The 15,019-nt window shown below is 41.9% G+C and overlaps 1 protein-coding gene across 1 annotated transcript in view; it reads left to right on the top strand.

Annotated features, from left to right (window-relative positions):
• Positions 1-15,019, top strand: part of MCC (MCC regulator of WNT signaling pathway) — a 184,171-nt gene that overhangs the window by 165,703 nt on the left and 3,449 nt on the right. The window contains 3 exon segments of the mRNA XM_054288341.1: positions 3,597-3,803; positions 4,763-4,860; positions 14,868-14,990. Of these exon segments, the coding sequence (XP_054144316.1) occupies positions 3,597-3,803; positions 4,763-4,860; positions 14,868-14,990 (428 nt within the window).

The raw sequence follows: 15,019 nt of genomic DNA on the forward strand, positions 1-15,019 counted from the left end.
TGCCCTGTTTATTATTTTTTTACTAATCCAGTGCGTAAGACATAGTGGTCTTCCAGTGGTCTCCTATAAAATTCAATTCTTTGCTTTAAGCAATAATTAACCATGTTTCAAATACAGTCTTGTCAGCGGTTTGTCATCATTGAGTAGTCTTGCTTTGAGGTCAGTTGTTGTCATGCCCCAGTTAGCAAGGAGATTACTTCTGATGGGTGTAAATAATTCTTGGTTTACAGCCTTTCTGCATTTCAAAGGCCTTAATCTAGATAAGAAGTCTCAGCTTTCTACACTGATAATTTTTCCTCTTTTGTGTGCAGGTGTTGACAATGTTGCTCATGATGGGCATTGAGACTACAGTCTTTGGTGGAAAATGTTAAGTATTCTATTGTCCACCTTTGTTACAGCCATTCATGCTCTTACAGATTTGTATAGTGAAATACAGATAACTAGAGCATGACACTTATCTACTGTGATGTTTGTTTTAATTCTGAAGGTTGGTACATCCCACCTTGTTTACTGTGGTTCTCCTTGACTTTTTGTGACTTTAAAAACTTCTTACCACATTAGAGTCCTGCATGAGCAAATCGAATACAAATTTTGATTTTGAAAATTCTGTGGTGTTTCTGATTATTTTGAATCAGAAGATTTTAATTTTCATTCACGTTTTTGTCCAAAACCAGGATTATGTATGACTGAGTACAAAATATCCCTCAATATTAAATTAATTTGTCCCAAAATAACTGCTGGATTTGATACCTGAAGCTTGTGAATTTGCATGGATTGTCTTAAGTCTTCTGCAGTCCCCTAGAACAGGGACACTTGCTACCTCCTCCATCAGGGTTTCATTTAGTGAATGCCACTTGTGCTCACACTCTGAAGATGCAGGTGTGTTAACCTGCAAAACTGCTTCACAGCAATCTGTAGCTGGAAGAAAAGGGAAGTAGTAAATATACGAAGGTGGCACTGTCTTTTCAATTAAATTTAGATGCGGTCTTTAGAAAATATTTTCATGGAAAAAATTGCTGCTTATTGACTCTCTAAGTAAACTTGAACTACCTGAATTTTCCCAAAATGGCTGCTGCCACTCTGCCTCATGCATTGCATGGGTCCATACCACAATCCTCAACTGCAGTTCAAATTTATAACCATCTTCAACCTTTCCGTTCCCTCTTGTTCCTTCTCTGTGAGCCTCTGTAAGACACTGGCTGACACAAGCTTTTTAACTTTTCCCCTGCTTTTTTTTTTGCTTCTTTACTTCCAAGTCACATTGTTTTGACATGAGAAAAGTAACATATGGGAGGTGCGTGATATGTCTTCTGGGACAGGATGCAAACTGCTGAATTCATATGTGATGATCTAAGCTTACTGTCTTCATTAACAAAGGAGTTAAACATTGATCCTCAAATTTATTTTGAGCTTGGATAAAATAAAGAAATAATGAATATTTATGAAAATAAAATAAGTGAAGTCTTTGCATGATAAGAAAAGCCTGTTCCACACACTGGTTGTTGTAGTGGATTAATTTACCTTTTTTTTTTAGGAAATAAATGTCCCTTATTTCTGGGCTGAATTTGCCTGGCTTCATCCTCTAGCCAGGAAAGATCTTGTCATGACCATCCCATACAGACAGCTGAAAGTATCTTTTATTCATACAAGTGTCAAAATACTCTGTTCAAATTACTTCTCAGCCTTCACTAAGAAGGCTAAGTAGATTAATGACTTTAGAAGTAGAAGCTTAAGAAGTTAAATGGATACACTTGAGTATATCAGACCATCCAGTTCAACTCCTATAAAAAAATTTCCCCATAATTATTTATCAGTATTATTTACATTTTTTACTGTTGACAGAGGCAATTAATGGTAAGTTTGCCTAACAACTAAATTTGTGTAAACCGCATTGAATGAAACTGGTTGTGCTTCTAACCTTCAGTTCACAAACAAGCAGATGAATAAATCAGTGACTTTAAAGCTCATACAAACCTTTCCGAGCCCCTCAGGGTTTTTAAGATAGGGATTTTGTTTTTACACGGTTCTGAATAAGCCAGTGATGCATGTAACTGTGATAAACCTGTGTACAGTGCTTAGTCTTAATTCAGACAGCAAATTTTTGTAGGCATTTAGATTCCCTTCAACATAAAAAGTTTGTCTAAATAAGTGTAAAGATTTGGTTTTGTATAATCTTTGTTAATAATGGCTAAAATATGAACAGCATTATTTTTGAACAACAATAAAGCAAGATACCCCTGTTATTTTTGTGATTAGGGGTTTTTTGTGTTGGTTTTGTTTGTTTGGTTGTTGTTGTTTTAAACAGATAGTGACTTGTTCCTAGGCTGGCCACACAGCAAGAAACTTCTGTCTTTCAGTGGTGTTTACACAGTGAACAAGAGAAATGTAATGCAGAAAATGTCTGCTTGAATGTAGTATTCACCCATTAAGTGACCTAGGGCAAGGCAAGCTAAACAGTGAAAACATGACTCTGCGTTGGGTTTTGTTTTTTGGGGGTTTTTTGGTGTTTTGGTTTTGTTTTTGTTTTTGTTTTGTTTTTGTTTGCTTGTTTTGGCAGTCTTTTGCTTGTTTAGTGGTGGTTTTAAGCACATAATGTAAATTATGTATTAGTACTATCTCTTTGAAGGTTTTGTGGATATTGGGTTTTTCTGGGTATAGAAAATAACTAGGCATTTTGTACAAGAAACATTTCTGAAGTGTTCATCACAGAGAGCCTTCTGGTTCAGGAATAACCCATCATTTACTTTTCACAGGAGTTTTTGGAGTCTTCAAGAAGGGTCATTGCACTCACGCCCTGCTCTTAAACTTCTGCCCAGCCACTGTCAGACAGATGTTAAAAGAGAGGTCTGTCCCCAGGCAGCAGACATTGTGTTACAATAGGTGACAGCCCTGTCAGAAGCAAGAAGGAGCTCTCAGAATTGAGCTTCTTTCTATCAAGTACCATTGTCCATCCTCTGTGGATTATATTTAGGGAAGAAAATAAATGAGTGCATTTTTCTGTCAAATTCAAGTTGCGTATACTTGGGATTCTGGTCACCTAGGGGAGGGAAATTATAAATGGACATCTGATGGTGCCATACTCAGTTGCTCTTTTTGACATAACTCATTTTACCACATGGTATTACGAGGCAGGAATAGGTCCTGGTCTCTCAAACCCCTTCCCCTGTAATGAGATTAGTTCTTGGATATTAATAAGAAACTGAAATCTTGCTTTTAGGGAGATGTTTGAAAGTCATACACTTCTGCTTTTAAGACAATGGTCTCTGAAGGACAAAGTAGAACCAGAGAAATTTCAGCAGCTGTGTCAATTCTCTCAGATCTCTGATAGTCCAATTCTAATTTTGCTTCTGAGCTTATTCCTGAAGATGATAAAGGGGTGTCAGGGGTTACCATACTCAGACTGAAGATACACAAGTCTTTGACAAATATGCAGTGTGATTATAAAAAGTCATCTGGATGTTGATAGTTTTCTCAATGAAAAGAGTACTTAGGTTATAAGAGTGGATGAAAATCTTGTTTAACCTCATCTTTCATTAGGTACCTAGTCCCATGAAGCAGCATGCAATAATACAATGTTTTATTTTTATATAAAACAGGAAGAGATGGCAGAGCTCAAGGCACAGCTGTACCTGCTGGAGAAGGAGAAGAAGGCTTTGGAATTGAAGCTGAGCACTCGAGAGGCTCAGGAGCAGGCCTACCTTGTCCATATTGAGCACTTGAAGTCTGAAGTGGAAGAACAAAAAGAGCAGAGAATGAGATCTCTCAGCTCAACCAGCAGCGGAAGCAGAGACAAACTGGGCAAGGTCAGGAGTCAAGCTACATTTCCAAAGTTGTAAACATGATTAATTAAACCTTTCCCATCCCTATTGCAGTCTTTAGCATGTTAATCATGCTCTTATTTTGTCTATATGCAGATCTTTCCTCTCTTCCCCAGTTGTGAGGTGGTTCCTTCCATGCTGTGACTTGAGGACTTTGAAGAATTGGTGTTAGGCATGGGCTAAAATAAGGGTGTTTTGAGGACTACCACAAGGCCAGTCCTGCCAGACATAGAAGTTGCTGCAGTTGAGCATGTGTTTTGCCTGTTGCCACTCACTGGAAACACTGGAAGGGAGTCTAAGCAAAATGCCATTCTCCCATAAACACAAAATATGAAAACATTAGCACTTATTTCTATGCAGCATTTAGACCATTGTATTGAAAATCTCTTTCTCCAAACCAGATTGTAATAATTTGAGAATGAAGACTCTTCTCCCCTTAATGCAAAATAATGCAGAATAAACAGATTTCTGCATTTGCCATAATAATTTGCATTAAGAAATAAATACCTTGGAAAACTTTGTCTTATTTTTAGTGCTGTGGTCCCAGAAAATGTCAATAATGTGTTTAAAAACAAAAACCAAGACATAACGTCTTACTTCCTTGTTCCTGGCAATATGTCATCTGAATTTCTGGATCCCAATGCCTCTTTGATTCATGTCTGGTGTCAAAAGAAATATAAGGAAGGCAGTGGCAGTTTTGCACACAGTAGCAGAATTCTGCAAGTCGGTGAGCTGTGGTGTTTTAAAAAACATTTAGAGGCATTGTGAAGTATTAATCTGTTTAGTCCTTTTCTTGGAATGATGATACCCTGCCTTGTTGCTGTAGCATTGTGTTGTCTATTTCACCTCCTTTTTAAAAGCAGCTGTGAACTAAGAGGCTTTCAGAATTTTCCCATTAAGATGGTCAGTAATTTCTAATCAGGTGGCTTTTCCTCCTTTGTCAGGAATGTAGTGATGGCTCCGCAACACCACTAACCCTTGCTGAGCTGAGACCATACAATGAGAGTGAACTGACTGCTGAGCTGACAAATGCACTCAGGAGGTAAGCACAGCTTCCCTGACCAGGGTCAGGACTTGTCCTGTAGGTCCAGGGAAAGGTTTATTTCTGAGCCTTCACTCTAACTCTCAAGTGGTTTGAAGAGTGATCACAGATCTTTCCTGTGAGAAGGAGATCTATCGAAGTCCTTCTGATTTTCCCCTCTCTCCTGCTTTAGCTCCTTTCACCTGGTGCTCAACTCCATTCTCCTTGAGGTTCTCCGGAATTCAGTTGAATTTTAGAAATAAAAGAAACCCTCAAAATGGCAGTAATGACCACTCTCAGGCAAGACTATGAGACATAAAACAGTGACATGCACGTTTCTTTTGTATGTTAAGAAAATGCTTAGTAAAGACAGGATATGAAGTGTTAATGATCTTTGGTTAAGACAGTTTGCTGCAGGTTAGAATTTGGGTAGGAGTTACAGGAGTAACTCCCACTGCAGTTCCTACTGCAGGCATTTTGATGACTCAGATGCTCCATTTGCCTCCTGAGTAGGTAAGTGGAGCCGCTGTTCAATTACAAATGATATTGTGTGAGGCATTAGCTTTCCAATGGGAGAGAAAATTGATGTCTTGACAAACAGCTTTTACCAACAGCCAGGTTTTAAGCCTAAGCTTTCAGTACAGTTATACATTAGCTAGATATTTGTTTGTGCAGCAGTTTTTCCTTCACCAGCTATGTGGTAAACTTAATGACAAAGAAATTCATAGTTTCGATAATAGTTTCAATACTTGTTCCACCTTTACCAAGAAATGGCTATCTAGTACCTAATCTGGTTCTTATATTTAGAACCTGTCCAAAATGCTGCTGGGATTTTGGGATATAAGAACCAGAATTTTGACTGGGAAGAGTGTGTCTTGCTTTACCAGTGTTTGCCCCTTCTTTTATGGTGTCCTTTCAGACAGCTGTGGTGTTTCATTCCTGAGGTGCTTTTTTTTATGGGTGCAACGTGTGCTGTGCCCAGGGACACTTAAGCCTGAAAGGCATTATGTGAAAATGTAAGATCATTACCATTGCAGAATCAATACATCTCCTACCATTTGCTTAGTAGTCTGGCAGTTGCTGAGTACTTAGTTTGCATGATGCAGGGAACAAAATTCTGTGGGTAAAATAATCAAAACTGTCATTTGTGTGTGGGTAGATAAAATCCATCAGCAAAGTAATTCACATAAACATTGCAGAGAGCCATTGGCCTCCCCTGTATCCCCCACATTGCTCACTGCTGTGAAGGCATTTTCTGCCTTCACTCAAGCTGCTGCTCTTCCGGCTCTTGTTATTTGCTCCTGGATTTTCAGAAGATGCCAATGACCTTAGTTAACAGAGGTTTGAGTATAGTCATGAAATGTGGTTTGCTGACAACACAGAGAAAACAACTTTGCTTTATCTACTAGGCCTTAAGTTGATTAGCATGGATTTCCAAGAGCTAAGAGCCTCACAAGTACAGTTTGTCAGGCAGAAATGGAGAAGAAAAATAATCGGATTAAACTGTACATAAATTGTGAAGGCTCTCTGTGTAATGGAAATACAGCTGTACTAAATGTGATTGCTGCTGCAAGTGGGGCTCAAGCACAGTTCCTGCAAGCTGTGTGGACCAGGGAGTTTTTCTCCCTAATCAGTGTGCCAGCGAGATCAGGCTGAATGCTTAGCCCTCCTTACCCTGAAGTCCTGTCTCTGCAAGTCAGTTGAAGGTCTGTCTAGCACATGGAGAAAGCTTACTGCAACCTGTTTAGCCACAGCTATGCTAAAAAATACCAGAAGTCCCTAACTGCTGTTCTGGACAAATGGGTCCTCAAATATCACAGTGATATTTAGACTATCACAAATCCTCAAAAGAATTCTAAAACTTATCAAAGTCCTTCCTCCTCTGTGGGTGCATCCTCCTCACCTTGCCAAGGAAGTAGGACCAGAATACAAAATTTAAGATATTAGTCCCAGTAACTGTGTTTGCTGAAGGGTGGAGGTGGGGGAAAATGTGAAACAGATGCGTATCATGGCTCTGTAATCCAGAGGCAGTATTTAAATGCCAGCATTCAGGACTGTTTCAATACTGGTTACAATTGGTGCATATGTCCAGCAATTGGTTCTCCCTATTGCTTCTCCAGGCAGTAGACACTGGTTGAGGGGACAACAATTGCAAGGATAGGGGCAGAAATCCATTGGGTTTTGAGTCTATTTATCAGAGCATGTGATATCAATCAGCAGCCCTGCTTTCTGTTCCCTCCTTATCCCATCATTACAGAGACTAAAGCTCTGGTTGCTCCCCCCTCTGCTACTTTCCCATTCTGTCCTTCTGTTGCTATTAAATTGTCAGGTTCTTCTCAGTTAATTGAAACAGAGTGAAATGCAAATAAAACAGCAGGACATAGTTATGGTTTGGGTTTTGGTGTAGTTTGGAAGCATTTATTTGCTCATTGTCTGCAAATGGCCATGCAGCAGAGCAATCTCATCCACAGAGCCATGCTGGCTTCTCTCTGCAGATGTGGATATTTTTGTAAATCTGAAATCCAGTAGTGTGTTGTGAAACTTCTGTTGGTAGTGCCCATCAGCAGAAATTCAAGGCAGAAGCAGTTCTTCATCTATTGTGTAATAACACATTTGTTCTAGAACAACTCAGGATTTCCCATAGTAGCTCAGCATTAAAACCCCTGTTACTGGCTTTTTACAGAATTCACATGTCTTTTAGATGGTCACTGTGCTAACTGGGAGAAATGTAAGTTATCTTTAAGTCCTATGCTGTTAAAGCTACATCTATCACACCAATTTCTGGTGTTGCAGGCTAAGCTCACTAATTCAGACATATCCTATTCCAGCCAATCAACACTTTCTGCCAGAGCCTTCAAGTTTTGATTTTCCCTCTCTCTTTTTTTAATGGAATGATGAAGTGCTTTAATGGGCACAAAGCATCTTCTTTCTTGAGTTTGACACATTCATAAACAAGTTTTTGGCAGGAAATACCTTACTCTTGAGAGGGTAGAAATGTGTTCTCAGCAACCTCATGGCCTGGTGCTGACACCTTGATGGTTGTGCCAGAGGCCAGTTTTATAAGACAAGATCTGGTTGAATATCCCAAAATCAGACAAATGACGCAGTCTCTGTGGGAAGACCTTAAATGAGTTGTCTTTCTTGCTGGCTTGGTCTCTTCTGCTGGGGCTGGACAGGGAGCACTGTACATGACTTGTATGAGTTTGTAACTCAGTAGACACATACCAGGTTATGCTTTAATGCAGGTAAATGCAGTGGAGGTGGCAGGAGGGAGGCAGTAAGAATTCTATTCTGCTTTAGAATGTTGATGATAATGATGATAGAATGGATATTTTCTTCTACTAAGAAGCTATTTTCTTCTACTTTCATTCTGTGAAAAGTCGCCAAGCTGGCAAGACTGAAACTTCTTCCTCCTGTGAGGTCCTCCTGTAGTCTATGCTTGTATTTTCAGCTGCTGATAGCTTTTCTGTCTGTGTAGGGTTGTATTTCATTCATACATTATAGAATAATTTATAAATCATTAAAATGCTTGGCCAGGAAGGATCTAGCAGTACTGGGCAAGGACCATGGCAGGCAAAACACTTTGCAACTAGACTGACTGTTCAGACTTCAGCTGCATCACCATTTGGCACAAAATTATGATCCTTCATGGCTGTGCAGGATTACGTGAATGGTGTCAGTCTAGACACGTTTCAGTATCTCCCTCACAAAAGAGTGACTTTCCATCTGGCAACACTGCAAAGGATCTTTACATTTACCATGCCTGATGACTTCTTAACGAAGAGATAGTGAGTGATGCTACTAATTGTGAAGTCACTGTGGAGAGAGAAATGAGTAGTTATCAGAGACTGGCAAAGAGCTCTTCTTCTGTTAACAAAAGGTGCATTTTGCACAGAGCTGTGGTCCCACCTCTCTGGAGTGGAAGCTGCAGGTATTTCTAGTAAGACATGAAAAACTCATCCTGTTGCCATAATTTCCTGGTGTCTGTTGGGACAGTACAATGTTTGTTGCACTCTTACATCCTTATCCCTGTCTGAAGACCTCAGCTGTGTTTCGTGCCAAACTTCTTTTCAGAGAGCAAACATTTCAATAAAGCACTGGGCCAGGGCATAGCAGTGACTACTTCCTGACACGATGTCAGTGAGAGAGAGATCAAGCCACCTTCCTTTATTTTAAATTTCAATGAACTTCATGTGATGGCATGTTAACCTTGCATATTTTCAAGGGCTGAGCTTAGTTTCGTGATAGCAGCAGTCATTAAATTTCATCGTTGAAATTAAGGCCTATGCTGAGCACTGTAAGGCTGTCTTGGAAATGGAAATAGAAATGCCTAGAACATATCATAACCATTCATATTTAAAATTACTCTTAGACTTTTCTTTGACCAAGGTGCTGGACAAACATGCAGTGGGTAAAAGTAGGGGGAGAGAGACAGAGGTTTGTGTTCTGGACCTACTGATGCATCTTTGGCTGCTTTCTGTCAGTGTTTGCTTATTTCTGTTCTCCAATTACCACATCAATTAAATGAGGAGATAAGCAACCCTGAGGCATTTGAAAGCCAGACACTGGTATGGCTTGCAGTCATCACAAATTTCAGAGGTGTCTCTTTTTTGTGACTGTGCAGTATCCTGCTGTGGTTTCCCCTTGGCTTCCGGGGGTTTCAGAAGGCATGGCCTGTCTCTGGAAATCCCTCTGGAGAGTCCCGCTAAGAGATACCTTCTCACAAGAGGAGAAGTGACTCATGGTGATATCAGGGACAGATTGCTTAGAAGCACCTTGAGTTACTGTTTTTACCATATGCCTCACAGACAGCCATGCTTTGTCTTTTTCTCCATTTTTGACATGGTAAGTAGTTCTTACCACCCTGTGGTTATCTGAACTGCTGAGCTGCTATGCACTTCAATATAATCATCACAGGGAGCTCCAAATAGCTCCAGGTCTGGAGAGCTTCCAAGCTGGGCTGACAAAGCTGGGTGGGAGGCTTGAGCAGTGAGTGTAGCAGGCATGCTGCTGCCTCCCTCCAGGGCTGTTCTCCCTTTTTGCTGCCAGTATGTTGCTTCAGGACCACACCTGGCCTGTCTCCCCACTGCAGGTGGTGTAACACATGGCTGTGTTGAGATCTGTTCTGAGCATCTCAGCAATCAGCAAAAAAAGCAGTAGAGTATTTTACACCAGCAAAGTGGTTTTTGAAGCACCCTCTGTCACCTCTGCAAAGGGAAAGGCCTCCTGTGCACAGGTAGCTGGCAAGCACGGGTGGTGCTTCAGCAGGTGAACCAGGAAGACATGGCATTTGAAGGGGATGGCTCTCTTGGCATTTGTGAAGTGGTGCCTCTTTAAAACATTTATTATATTCTGTTGTTTCCCTTAGCAGGCCAAGCCAGACCAGTGAGACAGGCGTGCATTCGAATTAGCTTGGGGATTCTGCATGCCAGCCTGATGTAAGATGTTAGTTTAGACTGCTGATGAAGAGAAAATTTATATGCATTCCTTTTAGATGTCCAGCTGTTATCTCCTGAGAGGAGAGGAGTCAAATGCCTAGGAAAAACAATCATGTGTCACCCTATTCAAATGGAAAAGTCAGAGAGGGGAGTGGGGGATGGTGCTGGGCTCATTACAACAGGAGGATATCAGGGAAGCAGTAGGAGTGGAGTGGAGTGTGGAATGGGAAGTACCTTCCCTTCAAAGTAGAGGCCTTGAGGATAGCTAAGATAGCTATGGACCGTGCAGGAGGTGCCTTTCCTCCCTCCCCTTCCCCACCCCGGTTCCCTGGGCATGCTCTTCCAGCATGGATAGCTCTGCCAGGAATTCTCTGTGCCCTGGGCTGGCTGCTGCTGGTCCTGCTACATGAGGGCTTTGTGCCGGCAGAGCTCAGGGGCAGGTGCTGGGCTGAACCTGGTCATCCCACTCCTCAGGAGGAGCCAGGATTTGAAGGGATATGCCCACAGCAGATCTCTTTTGATGGGTAAGAAGATGTGTCCTAGGAATGGCAAGAGTTCTCTGCCTGGCTGTGGGAAAGTTTCTCACCTCTTCATTTGAAGAGAGCTCATTGTTCCTCTTTTGCTTCTGATTTGGCAAGAACTGTGGTGCTCTTGACCCCAGGGCAGAGGGCTGGTAGCTTTCACTAGAAGGGGAGCTAGCTGGGTGCACTCCAAGCCAGGGGCAGAAAAATCAACTTTCTGCGTGCCAGAGAAGAGCAGCTTCCTGTTTGCAGCACTGGGGAATTTTCAATGAAATCAGCAAGAGCAGGAAAATCTGGGAAGACTTCTAGCACATGAAACCTGAACATGTCTAGAAAAGTCCAGACAGGAGGGAAAATATAAGGCGCTCATGACCTTGCTTACATTACAGTGTGCGAAACATGGTGTCAGTGTGTGGAGGCCAAATTGACAGAAACAGTTTTCTTTATGGCCCTGGCAGAATTCCCTGCTCTCCAAAGTGGCAGCATTGAAACCAGAGAACACCAGTTAGCCCCTTCCTATTCAGCCATCCCGAAACAAAAAACCCTTGAAAACCACTGTGCAACTGCCCACTGAGTGTTTTGATTGTGAAAATACCAAACAAAAGCCTTTATTACCAGCATATTAGGCATTTCACTAAAAAGTGGTTTTAGCTGATGCTGTAGGCTGTAGGCCTTGAATGCACTCATTCTGAGCCTTTCCCTGGAAAGGGAGCAGTCAGGGATTTCCCCAGCTGACTTCTCAGCAGCAGGGAGCCCTTGTGCTGGAAGTGAGCCATGCCCTGAGATCACAGGCTCATTCCCTCTTCTGGGAATACTTGCTCATTTTCTCTGCGTTCATGAAGTGTCTGACTGTGTTCTCTGCACCCCCAGCTTGCAGTAGCCAGTTGGAGGAGTTGTTGGGATAAGGAGCAGTCCAACAGAGTGGGAGTCAGGGGCTCACAGAATTTGTGTTCTCTGAAAAAGACTCACTTCCCCTTCCCTCTTCCCATCAAAATACACAGATAAGTGCTTTCTTGGGATACACAGAAGTCCCCCTGGGGCACAATAGCAGTGTGAGTTTGGTGTGTCTCCTTCCATGGGAGTTTGGATCTTGGAGTCTGGAAGACTGTCTGGCAGCAGCAGGCTGTGCCTACATCAATAGGATGTTCCATATGTCTGTCACATCAAGTGCAGTTCCATCCCTGGAAACTTCGACATGTTCTCATGGTAGAGACGTGGTTCATATGCAGTATTGAAAATATTCTGCCATATTCAGCCCTGTAGTAGACTTTTCACAGCTTGCAGTCAGGGAAGTGCTGTGGTGCTGGAAATCCCCTTAGGACAGCACCTCAGGATTCCGTATAGCTGCCATTCACTGCCTAACTACACAGTCAGTTTTGAGGAGAAACAAGTTCGGACAATTCTTTCTGGCCAAATTGAGGTGATCACCGATAGAAACTGAGGGAAGCAGGGGGAGTAACCACTGTGAGGACAGGGTTCTTACCAGCCTGTGACCTACAGCTCTGAGGTCTCAGCTGCTGCTCAAACAGAAGATGCAGCACCCTGGGGAAAACCTTACATGTTTTAGTGTATAATAGTCATTAACCCTGTGCATCTTCATTTCCCAGAGAAATCCAAGGTATTTGCTCTGCATTTGCTGTTGCTGCTGTGTGTGGCTCCTCAGGTGTGACTTGTTCTATGAAATGTCTCTTGAAGTAAAGATTTTTAGATAGGCAGTTTTTAAATTGTAAAAGGGTGTAAAAGTAGATCCCTATGTGTTGTTTTTTTCAGAGTTTTGAAATATTTCAGCACATGCAATGAAACCACCCGTTGCTTTCCATGAGATTAAGGTTGAGAAGGCATTATCTAGTGCTGTTTCACTGACTTCAAGACATTCTGAAAAGCCAAAAGAAATACATGCATTTTACTGGTGGCAGTGTAAATTTGAGTCGTCTGTAGATTTGAAGTATTGCCCACTGTTTCCTGGTTCAGAAGGTTCAGAACTGACATCTGAAAGTTGTTTAAGTAGCTTGAACAGAGTGCTTACCACTCTGCTGGCTCTGTGTCTTTGACAAGCATCAAGACAAGGATGTTTTAGACCAAATGTAAAGAAATACATCTTGATGTGTAGCTGAGTTCGGGCTGAACAGGGCTGGTTGAAAGGTGTGAGTGAAAAACAGACAAAAGGTGATATCATTGTTTTATCAGGGAACAGTCACCATAGCAACCAAACTTTACCATGCATGAAAAGTTCCTCAAAGTCTTTCTACTGTGTTTCTTTTCCATGCAGCTCTTGTTACAGCAGATGTGTGTGAAGGAGTTTAGCGTCAGTGAACTGTGGCTCTACAGGGCTCTTTCACATGGGACTGTGTGCAGCGTTTCCACAGCAACACCTTTTCCTGGACATGATGTTAAATCAAGCTCACACGATTTTGAGATTTCTCTGCCCATCTAAAACCTGTGCATGTTTATTCCACTGGACTTGCTGTTCACACTAGGTCGTCATGCTGGAATTGGTGCTACTGAGCCTTCCCCAGAGCCTCTGGATGTAGCAGCCGTTGGAGCAGAGAAGCACCAAATTTGCCTTCCTCTGTTCTGTCACATCAGTAGTACGATGCCACAAATGCATTAGGTCTGGCCTCTGCCACATCTGATCTTTTCTTGTTTGTGCTCTGGCTGTTTTTCTTCCTGTTTTCTTTGCAGAAAATAGATTTTGGTGTAGACTGTGCTAAGCCTTTCTGACTTTTGAGAGAGAATATAAAAATTAAAATTTACCTTTGAGATGGATGGCAATGAACTTCTAACTGCAAGGGAGAAGTATTGTGTTACTGAAAACAGAGGGTGTGTTCCTTCAATGAAGGGATGTACAAAGAATACTGATGATTCTTCATCAACAAGGGCCCTCTTATGTCCTTTTCCATTTGGCTGGTAACCCAGCTCTGGAGTCTGTTGGGATAGACTGCTAACTTGGAATATTCCCCAGCTGACTTTGTGAAAGCCCTTCTGTTGCTGCTGGAGCTGGGTGCTATCCCTCTCTCCAGTGATAAAAGACTGCCATATCCAGGCCTTCCTGGGAACTGCATGCTGCTTGAGCTGGGATTCCAGGAGGATCCCTGAGGTCTCTGCAGAGCTGGGGAAGCTTGCACAAACTTCAGGGTATTCATTCCCATTGGGCTTATATGGGAGCTGGCAGTTGTCTTGTTATTGAGGTGAAAACAAGTGTACCCATGTAGCAGCACTGCAACAAAGGAGAAGGGAGAGGTGGATCACTGTAGAGTGGTTCCAGGCAGCAAAGCACAGACTCACAGACTTCCCACATGTCAGATTTGATGCTGCAAAATCTGTGTCCCAGTTGAGCCCAGCTCCATGTCATGCTTAAAACACTTTTTTGTTTTCTTCTTCTTTTTTGCCCCCTTCTAAATCTTACATTTTTTTCTCTGGGCTATCTGTGCAGAGTTTGGGTCACAGAGAAAAGCTCTTGGAAGAGTCCCATGTGTGTGTAGGTGTGGGCTGAGCAGGCATCAGCCATCAGCTCTGGAGCAGGGAGCTCCCCAGGAAGAAGCACCTGCCTCATGCCACGTGCTTACCTGGGAAATGTGTTTTCAACCCAGCTTAGTCCCCCAGCTGTAATGCTTGCTCCTGCCCAGAACTTCTATCTTGTTCACTTTTTCTTTCCCTCATAGAGATACTTGTAATGTGAAAATGTTATAAGATACCTTATTTCCATTTTGTCACACTTTGTGTAATTAGCTTTTGGTTCAGAGTTGGTAAGTAAGTATGGATATTAGCTATTTATGTATCTTATTTATTAGTGTGATTCAATGCATACAGCATTATGATCTACCAGAGAAGTTAGTTTACTCTTTTGTCTGCTATTTCTCTGATCATGAATTCTAAAATGGTGAGTGTTATAAATACCAGTCTTTGGAAAAGTTTAATGTAAGAACTACCTCTTTTATTATCCTAGTAATAGTAAGGAAAATATTTGCAGCATGTCAACCCAGCACAGAACAATTGTTGATACACTTCCAAGCTGAAGTACTATTTCTGTTTTGAAAATAGTTTTCTACCTCCTTTTCTCCTGATCCAGGGAGAAGAAACTGAAAGCAAGAGTGCAGGAGTTAGTGAGTGCTTTGGAGAGACTCACAAAGAGCAGTGAAATCAGACATCAGCAGTCTGCAGAATTTGTTAATGACCTTAAAAGGGCAAACAGGTAAAGAATCTACCAGCAGATGGATGCAT

Source organism: Melozone crissalis, unplaced genomic scaffold, assembly GCF_028551555.1.
Source record: "Melozone crissalis strain CALT ecotype California unplaced genomic scaffold, PUWL_Pcris_2 ptg000005l_1, whole genome shotgun sequence".
Classification (NCBI taxonomy): Eukaryota; Metazoa; Chordata; class Aves; order Passeriformes; family Passerellidae; genus Melozone; species Melozone crissalis.